The 14,121-nt window shown below is 38.8% G+C and overlaps 1 protein-coding gene across 1 annotated transcript in view; it reads right to left on the bottom strand.

Moving 5' to 3' along the window:
* The window catches only part of AP4S1 (adaptor related protein complex 4 subunit sigma 1), a 44,278-nt gene that overhangs the window by 10,532 nt on the left and 19,625 nt on the right, over nucleotides 1–14,121 (bottom strand). Inside the window, exons 2-4 of the mRNA XM_043921448.1 lie at nucleotides 6,638–6,847; nucleotides 3,891–3,977; nucleotides 2,824–2,892 (exon numbers count right to left, since the gene is read on the bottom strand). Of these exons, the coding sequence (XP_043777383.1) occupies nucleotides 2,824–2,892; nucleotides 3,891–3,977; nucleotides 6,638–6,775 (294 nt within the window). The 5' untranslated portion in view covers nucleotides 6,776–6,847. The remainder of the gene's footprint in view (nucleotides 1–2,823; nucleotides 2,893–3,890; nucleotides 3,978–6,637; nucleotides 6,848–14,121) is intronic.

Genomic DNA, 14,121 nt, shown 5'->3' with positions numbered 1-14,121 from the left:
TCAGCAACCTGCTATTTTTTCTCAGTTACTGAATATCATAATTTTACAAACCTTAGCAATGATAGTGCTTGGACCCACTCTTCATTCTCCCAGGTTTAAAACATTGCTATTTTGGGAAATTATATTCTACTTGATAGGTGTTCTTTTAAAGTGGCTAACCATGGCCAGCTCTGAATCACAGACCCTGACTTGGAACCAGTCTGTCTTAACAGAGTGGTCGTCAAGAGATAAGCATCTCTTTCAGCTCTGGAGGGCACCAATGCCTTCCTAGCTGGATGCACTACCATGTCACAGGCCACTCAGCCGCTTCCCAGCTCTAGTCGTTGAATTAGGAAATGGCTGACAGCAAGCCTCATGCATTAAGACAGTGGCACTCAAACTGAAGCAGGCATCAGAATCACCTGGAAGGCTTGTTAAAACAGTTTGCAGCACCTCAACCCAGACTGATTCAATAGTCTGGGGTAGGCCAAGAGTTTATCTTTCTAACAAATTCCCATGTAATATTTATGTTACTGGTCTAGGAACCATACTTTTCAAACTGAGAACAAACTGCATGAAGGCAATAAAAGCTGGCTAGTTGATTGTCCCACAAAGAAGGAGTTTGCCAAACTTTACTTCTGGCACTAGGAGTTAGCATGAAGATACAACTTTCAACATGAGTTTTGCCCTATAGTGCACTCAAGATTACTAATTATGGAGCAGATTCCACTCACTGCCTCAAGAGGAAGCAGCTTGGAAACAGTTCCTTCCTAATCTCTTTATTTAAGAGCAAAATGAAATAAACAAAACAAGTTTGAAAAATTAGCCTGTGTCACTACTGCTTCTTAAAAATGTCTAACCAAGTCTCAGGAAAGACTATGGTAGCAGAATAAAACATCTTCACTGATTCTTTTTTTAAAAGACTGTTGGATTACAAACTAACCACAAAGCTAAAGTCATCAAGATATAGTGGTACTGGCAGAAGGATAAACATACATATCTGTATGCAGAAAGACATACAGAAGACCAGAACTGAAAATCCAGAAATAAAGCCTGTTACATTTATGGTCAAGTGATTTTTTTGACAAGGGTGCCAACACAATTAAATGGGGGTGGGGTAGGGAGAATAGTCTTCTCAACAAATGGCACATGGACAACTGGATATAACATGAAGTGAGACCCCCTACTTCAAACCATATACAAAAATTACTCAAAATGGCTCAAAGACCTAAAAGCAGGAGCTAAAACTATTATATAAATGAAACAAATATAACATTGAAATCAATAAGGTCTGAGTTGGGAAAAAAAGAAAAGAACACATAAAGAGTAAATCTTTATGACCTTAGGTTAGGCAAAAGCCTTTTTAGACATGACACCAAAACATAAGCAGCAGAATAATTTAACTTCTTCAAAATTAAGAACTATTGTGTTTCAAAAGACAGCATCAAGGAAGTGAAAAGAAAACCACTGAATGGAGACAGCACTTTCAAGTCATGTCTGATAAGAGATTTATACTCAGACTACATCAAGAACTTTCACAACTCAACAATAAAAAAGACAAATAATGAAATTCAAAAATGGGCAAAGGGTGTGAACAAACATTTCTCCAAAGAAGATATACAGATGGCCAATAAACACATGAAAAGATGCTCAACACTGTTATCCATTAGTGAAAAGCAAACAAAACTCACAACTTATTTATACCATTTCATACCCACTGGGATGGCTATAATCAAAAACACAGATAATAACAAGGTTTGGTGAGGATGTGGAGAATTAGGACTCTCATATACTGCTGGTGAGAATTTAAATCATAGAGCCATTTTTGAAAACAGTTTGGCAGTTCGTCAAAATGATAAACATGGCATTACCATATCACCCCCCAATTCTACTCCTAGGTATATACCCAAAAGAACTGAAAACATGATTCCACACAAGAATGTGTATACAAGCATTCATAGTGGTATTACTCATAATAGACAAAAAGTATAAATAATCCAAATGTCCATCAACTGAAGAATGAATTAACAAAATATTGTATATCCACAGAATGGAATATTATTCAGCAATAAAAAGAAAAGGAGTACTGACAGACACTACAATGTGATCAATGTCTTGAAAACATTATGCTAAGGTAAAAAATTCAGTCATAAAAGACCACATATTATTGAACTTTATATAATTCTATTTATATAAAATGTCTAGAACAGGCAAACCTATAGAGACAGAAAGTAGATTAGAGATTATCTAGGGCTTGGAGCAAGTGGAGTAGATAAGTGGAAGAGAAATGCTAATGAGTATGGTGTTTCTTTTTGGGATGGTGAAACATTTTTAAACTTTGTGGTGATGGTTTCACAACTCTGAGTACATACTAAAAACTATATACTTTAAATGGGAATTGTATGTCAGTAAGTTACATTTCAGTACAACTGTTAAAATAAAGGACTGTTGGAAAGGAACACATGTATTCCTTAAGGGGAGTTGGTTCTGATCCTCACAGCAAGGGTTTGCATGGAAATGAATCTTAAACTAAAAGGGTCTCGGTGTCCTAGGAGGGGAAGCAGAAGAAAGAAGAAGGGATCGATTTATATAGCAAAATATCTTAACTGAGAAAAAGACACAAGAGGTTCTTAGTCTTATAGAACTGGCTCTGTATAGAGATCTAGACATAGCATAGTTTCGAACACTTTGGATGAGCCAGAAGGAAAGGTAAAGAAAATCTGGCATTATTTGATTTTTAACTTTTAAATATTAAAGCTCTATATTAACACATGTTTTTTATATAGACCTATTTCTTGGAAATTGGGCGAAGGATGAAAACCATTTTTAAGTCATTAGACTTACCACTCGGCTGAAGTAGTCATCTAAAACTTCCACAAAGTTATGGATGAATTCATAAATTGCCATCTCGTTCTGAAATAAAAAAGGAATGGTATAAACAGTTTCAGGGTGACATATGGGGAAATCAGACATGGAGCTGCCCCGTCAGCAGCCAGGTTTTACAGCATTTGGCTTGGTAAGCAGATAACGTGAGCAAAGTAGCTTCCTATTGACAAATATTCAGAATAATTCTAGGACTTATTTGTTTAAAGGAAGCTTATCAACAGGGGAAATGTAGAAAACCTTAACCTCTAAGATTTTTTGAAAAGTTCGTGATGAATCTAGCTGAACTCAAACTAGATTGAGTCTAGTGATTAGAGTTTTGAGGTTTACTCCCTGACTTCATGACCAACGGCTAAGCCAGTTGTTTTTTTTTTTTTCCTTCAGGGTCTTCGTGTTGTCACTTTTCTATCTGCAGAAGATGGGGAAACTGTTTCAAAGTTTGGTGCATGGGTGAAAAACAATCAACTGAGATTTCAAAGTATTTAAGATCTTAAACACCCTTTTCAGGGATGCCATGGCCAAAGGGGCTATTGATCTGAGACTGACATTTCTGAAAAGGCGAACTATATCTGATGAGACGTAATCACAGCACATTCACATTCACAGTTTGCTCTGGCTTCTGTCAAGTCAGCCGAGGTTTAACACCACAACTGTCTGGCCTCTACCCTTGGCTTAGGGCCCCCCTGTGCCACACAGAAGGAGGGCAGGAAACTGGCATTGCTTAGGGTCAAGGAAGACATTCTGTGGTCTCACGCTTCTTCACAAGCTGCTCATCTAATCCAAGAAAAATCCTAGTTTATCTCTTCCACATGGCTTTCCCCAGCCTTGACAAAAATCCAATACCCTTAAAACAAAAAACAAACAAAACAATATATTTCCAGAGTCAAGATAATGCTTATGGAGGTAAGTGGGGAAGAAAATGTCAATTTAAAGAGGAATAAAAAGCAGACCGTTATTCCTTTTTTTTTTTTTTCAGACCGTTATTCCTAATTTTCTTATATTTTCCATAAGCTCTTCTATTATCTTACCTCTGTGTCATTAACTCCAACCACAATGAAGAGAGCTGCGTACTGCCGGTATATCAGCTTAAAGTCCTTATATTCAATGAAAGAGCACTAGACAAAACACAATTAGATATTAATTCCTAAGGTTGGCAGGGATTTCTTCAAAATGGCATGCATAGGTTCTGATCTGAGGATCTGTCTACACATTCCTAGAAATATACAACACTAAGATGTTACACAGGGCTTCCCAGGTGGCGCCCGTGGTAAAGAGCCCGCCTGCTAATGCAGAGACATAAGTGACAGGAGTTAGGTCCCTGGCTTGGAAATATCCCCTGGAGGGGCGTATGGCAACCCATTCCAGGAATCTTGTCTGGATAATCTCCATGGACAGAGAAGCCTAATGGCCTACAGTCCATGGGGTCGCAAAGAGTCAGAACATGGCTGAGCGACTAAGCACAGCACAGCACAGGCCCTCTTTAAAAATTATTTAAAGATGGTTTTTATGTGACAGATACTAGACAAAAATCATCCATTGTAAATAGTACTTTATAAGAATTAATAAATAGCTTACCACTATCGACTAGCGGAGAAAACAACTCACTTCCCATTCATCTCTCCCCTAGCACCGCTATATAAAAAGGGAGAGGAAGACCCTGGGTGGATAGGAATTCAACCAGCAGGATGAAGGTACAGTGTTGCCCTTCCTTTAGACTTCTGGGTTTGCTTGACCAAACGTGATTAAGAACTGTATCACTTCTTGCACTGGGATACGTTGCTCTATGACATTCAGATATACCTGGGAATGAAGCTTCAAGGTTTTTTTTTTGACCGCACTGTGTGGCATGCAGGATCTTAGTTCCCTGACCAAGGATCAAAACCATGGGCATGGCAGTAAAAGGGAAGAGTCCTAACCACTGCTGCTGCTGCTAAGTCACGTCAGTCGTGTCCGACTCTGTGCGACCCCATAGATGGCAGCCTACCAGGCTCCACGGTCCCTGGGATTCTCCAGGCAAGAACACTGGAGTGGGTTGCCATTTCCTTCTCCAATGCATGAAAGTGAAAAGTAAAAGTGAAGTCGCTCAGGCATGTCTGACTCAGCAACCCCATGGACTGCAGCCTACCAGCTCCTCCGTCCATGGCATTTTCCAGGCAAGAGCACTGGAGTGGGGTGCCATTGCCTTCTCTGCCTAACCACTGCACTGCCAGGGAATTCCTGAAGCTGCAAGCTTTGATTATGGCATTTTTTCCATGGGAAGCCATTCGACAATCTATTTAATGGAAGGGTTTGAGGTGTTTTTTTGAAATTAGGATAAAAACCATTAAATCCAGGACCATTCTACAGCTTTAGGTTCACTGCAGAGCCAGTATAATTTCTGCTCAGTCAGATCTTTCAAGGAATCACTTCCTATTTGAAAGAACTGAGGAACATTTTTCAAAGCCTCTCAGGAGTTTCCTACATTCAAAAAAAAAGTATCAAAGTACCTTTGTGGATAAAATAAAAATGAAGCTGAGACTGTGTTACTTTTGGGTTCCCTCTAAGATCTAAGATAATTTAGAGTGCTTCAAAAATATCTAACGGTATACTCATTCCAAAGCATATATTTCAGAGGGTAACCTATCAGTGAAAATGATGTTTGACATTGTGGAGTGCCTGCATTCTGTAGAAAGATTCGAACAGAAATGCTTCTGCAGTCTGTTTACCCTTACTTAAAGTCTATGGCTATTAACACAGTTCTTTAATAGTTTCAGTTTCCTTTTGACAACTGCATAAAGCAGTGTGTGCCATGGCAGGCCAAAGCAGTAATTCAAAGAGGACTCTGAGATGTTCCGACTGGAAAATCAATTTATATGCCAAGGGAAACACAGTGTTGATGCGTCACTTCTGAGCACTGATGTACCTTAATATTTTATGACTTACCAGTGGTTCCTACAAGCAGCCTTTCTACATAGTCAGTGAAATAGAGAAATGGCAAATTAATGGGTGATTTATATAGGCTTTCTGATTTTGCCTTAGTTTGCTCCATGATTTCCAAAGGATTCCAAGTTTAGGGCCTGGACTAAGTAATTCTCCAATCAAAATCCCTTGTAAAAGTAGGCTCAGTTTTTTAAATTCCCATTTAGTATTATTGTAATGATTCAATTTAAACTCAATTTTGGCAGAATGGATCGATTAGTTGTTTCACATGCATTTGCTAACTTTCATTTCTCTCATCTATATAATAAAACAAGTTCAAATCAATTTTGTTTTGTTTTTAAATTACTTGTTCCAGTTTTATGTTGGTGGTAAATTTATAAAAATGATAAGCAGAATAAAAAACACCCTATTCCACATGAGAATCATATTATTATCCTCTGGGACAAAGTGGGTCTTGAGTGTCTCCCTCTATCCTGGTCATTTGACCTCATCTTTTGGCTTAAAGAAAGCCATCTGCTACAGGCACTCCTGCGAGTTCCAAGGGCTCAGTTCTTACGAACAAAAAAAGAAGGTATGTCTATTAGCAGGAGTAAATTTGCCACTTCCATAGTGCAATGAGACAAATGTGCTGACCTAAATACGAACCCAAGACTTTCCCTGGTTTTCTTTGCTTTTATTTTCCTTAAGGGGATGTAAAGAGAGCTGTGCGCCAGTCTTCATTTCACTTCATTTGTTATTTTCTCTAATAGCTATTGAAAGAATGGGGTTCGAAGAAAACGATGGCCCTTGAGACTCAGTAATAACAAATCTGCCACACTAAGTTGGATGCAGAGATGAAAGAGAGAATCAGACTTACCTGTTCATTGGATCGAGAGAGACAGCTCTTTATGACTTCTGTTTCCAGAAGCGTACGCTTATTAATCTCCACATGTTCATAGTACTTAGAAAGTCGGGTCTGCCCTTGTTTATTCACCATGAGGAAAAACTTTATCATTTTTTTTTCCTCTGGCCACTATTTTTCCAAGTATAATTCAAAAGATAGGCAAGCGGTGGCTGTAACCAGAACCTGAAGAACAAAAAGAACAACAGAAAGACAAGATCAAATTTCTCAAGAATCATAATAAATGTGTTCCACAGATAAACCAGAAGTAAAATGTCTTCTGATAACACTTGTCTTCACTCCTGTGAACTAAATGAGGTTTTAATAAATAAAGATAAATTTTCACTAGTTATCCTCCAAAAACATTTTTGAGTATCCACAGGGCTTCTACTCATATTCATTCCATTGTTTCATCAATCTTCTTGGGTGCCAACTACGTGTCAAGCACCAGAAAGAGATTATGGAGATGAAGAAGTAATGATTTCTGATCTTCCGGTCATGACATCTAGCAAAGGTGCTGGGCAGGTAGGTAAGTAACAGCATTACACAGTGTAAGTTTTACTGGGACGGGCAAACTTCTGTGGTGCACAAAAGGGAGGTGCAGGGAGCCTCACCGGAGAGTTGGGAACAGCTTCCCAGAGAAGGGGCATTTTTAAATTGATTAAAAATTAATTAAATTGATTAAAAATTAATTAAAAATTAGGCAAGACATTGAATAATGACCCAGAGGGAGTGACTCTGAGGCACAGAAATTATGGGAATGAAAGCTCTGGGAAAGCTCACCTTGGTTGCATGTCAAGGGGCAGAAAGAATGGTCATAGGAAGCTGATCTGCTCACATAAGACAAAATTGGCTTTAGAAGTGATGCTAAGGAATATGAACTTTATTCTATGGACAGTGGAGACAGGATCTGTACTGAAGTTCTTTCATTAGTGCTGGGAGCCACAGTAACATCAATTATTTGTCAAAGTCCTCAAACAAAACCCTACAAGGTCTGGTACTGAGCAGTTTACATACATTATTTAGTTCTCACAATTTTCTGCAGCAGGGACTTCTGTTATTCCCATTTCAAGGACAAGCAAATTGAATTCTATGGATGTTATGGTGCCCAGCGTCCCTGGATGCCTGCGTATCAGGGATGAGACACAGCTCAGAGGACAAGACAGACCCCTAACACTCCTACTCCTAGGGGTTCACGCTCACGGTTTTATTTCCAACTCAGCTGTGTTGCAGCTCATGTTCATTATTCTTATACTTAATTAGCTTTCCAAATAATCAGTGCAGAAGCACACAATATTGACCAATGGCCAGTTCTTTCATCATGAGCATCAGAGCTGTCTCATCTAAAACCAATACTATAGTATCATATTCACATTTTGCAATATCTTTGAAAATCAGTGTAAAAGACTAAGGTTAAGCATAGTTAGTACTTAAGTGAAATTTTAAAAGTTGGAATAATTTTACAGAAGAGTTGCAACAGATTATAATACTTGAACTAAGGTTTATATTTTTGCCCTCCCAGCTCATCTCTCGTATCCTAAACCCTGTCACATAGGTGGTTATCTCAAAACAATTCCAAACATTAACAGCGGGTTAGAACCGGATCCAGGCTGGCAAAGCTTGGGGCTGCTGCATTCACCTAGAACAGGATGCCATCTAGACCAGCTCAGCTGGGGACTTGACAGCAGGGCCATGGGGGAAGCCTGAGGTCATTCACTCTCTTTTCCAGGAAGATAAACTCACTACTGTAGGTGGGATTGCAACATCCTCTGTGTTATTTAATCATCTGGCAGTAAGTGCTGCTTTTATTCTCCTTACAAATGACTGCCAGTAAATTATGGCAGATGACTAATAAATTAAGATTACCATCCTTTCTTTTACTCCCTTTCAGCAAAGTTATTTTAAAACCATCTTTACGAAAGTTAGAAATATACCCTCGATTCCAACTGCTGGGTAAATGACAGAAAAAAAAAAAATGTGTCTCAAAGGTACTCATGACTCAACCTTCGCCTTTAAATGCCCTAGCTGCATTAAGTGGTAAGATGAGATGTAAAACGACACCACTAAGATGCTACACCAAGGGATCAAATTGGTTTCTACCTTGTAAGCACAGCATTCCTTCCCACTGACTTCAAGAGGAAGGATGACAAACAAGGACGCGCTGAACTGACACTCATTAGAATGCAAGTTTTGAAAATAGTAGCCGAAGGCATCTAAAGACTTGAATGCATATCTTTTTTTTTTTTTTTGCATGCTCATAAACAATTACACAATTTATAACTGTAGGATTACACAGTGGTAATAAAGTAGACAAGCAAAACTGTAAACTATTTTTACTATAAAATATACAACACCAAAATATACATTGCAGAGACTCAGAGACAGGTACATGTTTGAGAACTGAAGATGAATGACTTAAGCACCTATCCTGGTTACTAATTATGAGGGAGGAGGGAGATTAAATAACTATGAAACCAGGGTAGGGCAATAAGAAGGAATATGCTTAGACAAGTGTTGGGAGTGGTCAGGGAGCAGGTATGAACTTCCTCTCTTAATAAACTTTGCATTCAACAACACACAGGCTGGGGAAGATGTTCTGACTGCCAAGAAGTTATAAGGTTCTACACCCAAGAACTTGTGTGAATATACATGAAAAATCAAGGAAGAATAAAGAAAGGAAACTTTACTGGGAAAGACATTACACAGAGGGTGCTAGGATGCCTACAGGCCAAGGTTAGGGGAGGTTGGTAGAGTCACAGCAGAATACGAGCCCCCTACATGATGTAAACTTAATGCTTAGAAGAGAGACTGGAAAGATGGAAGTAAATATTGAAGTGAGCACAGTTTTTTATATTTCTGATGATATATTTCTGGGAGTTACAACTGGAAGAATCTTTATAGTTGTCATATCCAAAGATGATAAACATATTTCAACTTGGGTGCCAACTGTGATTAACTGTACTAAGTGCTTCGAGCACTGTGTTGGGAAGGATTCTGAAGCTGTTTTCAGGTTCTGAACAAAACGATGTCATGAATAATTAGCAATGTCAGCTGTGGGTGAGGAAGCAGGGTGTGGCAACATACATACCTTGTATCTGTCATCTCTGATGTGCACTCCCTTATGGGAAAACCAGTAACCTGAGATGTAGAGTGAAGTCCTGAATTCTGCTCTCTTGACTCATAATATAATGCTGCCTTTAATTTATCACGTTGCCTCTGCCTCACTCGGTGTATTAGTGTCCTTAAATGTTCATTTAAGCTTAATAAGCATCAACTTCAGGTAGCTGTGGGAATGATCAACTCAACATTATCTTTTCTAAAGCTGCCGCACAACTAATTTGGAAAATACCAAACAATTCACTACTTGAAAACGGTAGAGCAGGAAGTTTCTAGAAACAAAAATGATATTTGATGATGGCTCTCCTGGAGAAGGAAATGGCAACCATTCCAGTATTCTTGCCTGGAGAACCCCATGGACAGAGGAGGTTGGCACGCTACAGCCCATGGGGTTGCAAAGAGTCGGACATGAAACTTCACAACTAAACAACATCCTTTCGAGCTCTAAATGCTTTCTATGTACTTCAGAATCACAATATTGTAAAACACACACACTCAGATAATATCAGACAAAAACTTTTTTTCTGGCCCCATGAAACTGACTGAAATACAATCTCCCAAGTTAAAAAGCCAATTTCCACCAAGAAAAAATTATATAGTATTCATAGAATGTAATAGTCAAAATTATGAACTAACTAGATAGAACTTGACTGGCTCTACTACTTATTAGCCTTGTGATTCTGGGCAAATTACTTAATCTTCCTGTACTCAGTCTGAAGTACAATGGGAATAATATTAGTACTATTAGACCTTCTAGGCTGTGAGCAGTAGTTAGTACATGTAACATTCTTGGAACACTGTTTGGCAGTTGGCATCAAGTAAGTGCTACGTAAGTGTTGGCCCACATCATTAGGATAATATATCACCTTTTCCTGAGACAAGCCTTTCCTGGCTATCCCAATCTCTCTTTCTAACCACAAAATGTTGGCTATCTTTTCTTTTAAACCATCACTGCATTTTACAAAATCTGTCACCCTAAATTATCACTATTCAAATACCTTCTGAGTTCCCCTACCAGACCAATGAGTTTCACTTTCTTGTCATATATTTTACGTTGTGACATATTTTACATATACGGGTACATACATATCTGAGCAGAAGTTCATAAAACAATACTTACTCACACTTTGTGGACTGTACTCTAGTATCTTCTATGACATTTCATTGTGTAAAAAAAATGCAGTTGTGGGGAGTTTGGATTACATAGACATGGATACTCTTCAAAACTCACCAAATGTAAAGATTTACCCTTTTATTATATGCAAATTTTACATAAAGAGAAACTAATACTTTAGTTAATGATACATGGTGAAGTATTTGGGGGAAATGTACTGATGTCTACAATTTACTTTGTTTTATTTGGGGGGGGGCATGCTGTGTGGCTTGAGGGATCTCAGTTCCCTGACCAGGGATTGAACCCAGCACCACTGCAGAGAAAGCCCACAATCCTAACCATGAGGCCAACAGGAAACTCCTTATAATTTACACCAAAAAACTAAGATAAATTAATGGATGGGTAGATAGATGGGACAGACAGTTAGGTGTATGATAAAGTAAGTACAGTCGGCCCTCTAGATCTGTGGGTTCTGTATCCACACTGAAAATATTTGGGAAAAAAATTCCAGTAAGTTACAAAAAGCAAAACTTGAATATGCTGTGCAGTGGCAACTATTTATGTAGCATTTACATTGTACCAGGTATTATAAGTAATTTAGAGTTATTTCTAGATTACTTTAAATTATTTTAAAGTATACAAAGGATGTGTGTAGGTTATATGCAAACATGACACCATTTTATATAAGGAACTTGAGCATTCACAGATTTTGGTATGTGTGGGAGCCCTGGAACCAATCCCCTGTGGATACTGAGGGATGGATGAACTAGTAAAAGATTAATGGTAGAACGGAGTGGCAAGGATATGAGAAATCACTGTGAAATTCTTTTCAACTTTGTAGTATATTTGAAAATCGTCATAACAAAATATTGAGGAAAAAATGCAAGCTGTGACCCACTGATGTCTTTCAGTTCCATAGATTTTATTTTTTAGAACAGTTTTAGAGTCACAGAAAAAATTTCAAGGACATAGAGTGTTCTCATATACTCCACAAAGAGTTTCCCCTATTATCAGCATTTTAGTTAGCATGGTACATCAGTTCAGTTTAGTTCAGTCACTCAGTCGTGTACAACTCTTTGTGACTCCATGGACCATAGCACGCCAGGCCTCCCTGTCCATCACCAACTCCCGGAGTTTACCCAAACTCATCTCCATTGAGTCAGTGATGCCATCCAACCATCTCATGCTCTGTCGTCCCCTTCTCCTCCTGCCTTCAATCTTTCCCAGCATCAGGGTCTTTTCAAACGAGTCAGCTCTTCACATCAGGTGGCCAAAGTATTGGAGTTTCACCTTCACCATCAGTCCTTCCAAAGAACACTCAGGACTGATCTCCTTTAGGATGGACTGGTTGGATCTCCTTGCAGTCCAAGGGACTCTCAAGAGTCTTCTCCGACACCACGGTTCAAAAGCATCAATTCTTCGGCGCTCAGCTTTCTTTATAGTCCAACTCTGACATCCATACATGACTACTGGAAAACCCATAGCCTTGATGAGACGGACCTTTGTTGGCAAAGTAACGTCTCAGCTTTTTAATATGTTGTCTGGTTTCACTTCTTCTTTTCCTATCTGGATTCCTTTTACTTCTTTTTCTGCTCTGATTGCTGTGGCCAAAACTTCCAACACTATGTTGAACAGTAGTGGTGACAGTGGGCACCCTTGTCTTGTTCCTGATTTCAGGGGGAATGCTTTCAATTTTTCACCATTGAGGGTGATGCTTGCTGTGGGTTTGTCATATATGGCTTTTATAATGTTGAGGTATGTTCCTTCTATTCCTGCTTTTTGGAGAGTTTTAATCATAAATGAGTGTTGAATTTTGTCAAAGGCTTTCTCTGCATCTATTGAGATAATCATATGGTTTTTATCTTTCAATTTGTTAATGTGGTGTATTACGTTGATTGATTTGCGGATATTGAAGAATCCTTGCATTCCTGGGATAAAGCCCACTTGGTCGTGGTGTATGATTTTTTTAATATGTTGTTGGATTCTGTTTGCTAGAATTTTGTTAAGGATTTTTGCATCTATGTTCATCAGTGATATTGGCCTGTAGTTTTCTTTTTTTGTGGCATCTTTGTCTGGTTTTGGAATTAGGGTGATGGTGGCCTCATAGAATGAGTTTGGAAGTTTACCTTCTTCTGCAATTTTCTGGAAGAGTTTGAGTAAGGTAGGTGTTAGCTCTTCTCTAAATTTTTGGTAGAATTCAGCTGTGAAGCCATCTGGTCCTGGGCTTTTGTTTGCTGGAAGATTTTTGATTACACTTTCGATTTCCTTGCCTGTGATGGGTCTGTTAAGATCTTCTATTTCTTCCTGGTTCAGTTTTGGAAAGTTATACTTTTCTAAGAATTTGTCCATTTCATCCAAGTTGTCCATTTTATTGGCATAGAGCTGCTGGTAGTAGTCTCTTATGATCCTTTGTATTTCAGTGTTGTCTGTTGTGATCTCTCCATTTTCATTTCTCCAAAGAAGACATACAGATGGCTAACAAACACATGAAAAGGTGCTCAACATCACTCATTATTAGAGAAATGCAAATCAAAACCACAATGAGGTACCATTACACGCCAGTCAGGATGGCTGCTATCCAAAAGACTACAAGCAATAAATGCTGGAGAGGGTGTGGAGAAAAGGGAACCCTCTTACACTGTTGGTGGGAATGCAAACTAGTACAGCCACTATGGAAAACAGTGTGGAGATTCCTTAAAAAACTGGAAATAGAACTGCCATATGACCCAGCAATCCCACTTTTGGGCATACACACTGAGGAAACCAGATCTGAAAGAGACACGTGCACCCCAATGTTCATTGCAGCACTGTTTATAATAGCCAGGACATGGAAGCAACCTAGATGCCCATCAGCAGATGAATGGATAAGGAAGCTGTGGTACATATACACCATGGAATATTACTCAGCTGTCAAAAAGAATTCATTTGAATCAGTCCTAATGAGATGGATGAAACTGGAGCCCATTATACAGAGTGAAGTAAGCCAGAAAGATAAAGAACATTACAGCATACTAACACATATATATGGAATTTAGAAAGATGGTAATGATAACCCTATATGCAAAACAGAAAAAGAGACACAGAAATACAGAACAGACTTTTGAACTCTGTGGGAGAATGTGAGGGTGGGATGTTTCAAAAGAACAGCATGTATACTATCTATGGTGAAACAGATCACCAGCCCAGGTGGGATGCATGAGACAAGTGCTCGGGCCTGGTGCACTGGGAA

Source organism: Cervus elaphus, chromosome 13, assembly GCF_910594005.1.
Source record: "Cervus elaphus chromosome 13, mCerEla1.1, whole genome shotgun sequence".
Classification (NCBI taxonomy): Eukaryota; Metazoa; Chordata; class Mammalia; order Artiodactyla; family Cervidae; genus Cervus; species Cervus elaphus.
The sequence above is the reverse complement of the archived record's forward strand: the minus strand, read 5'-3'. Positions and strand labels throughout refer to the sequence as shown.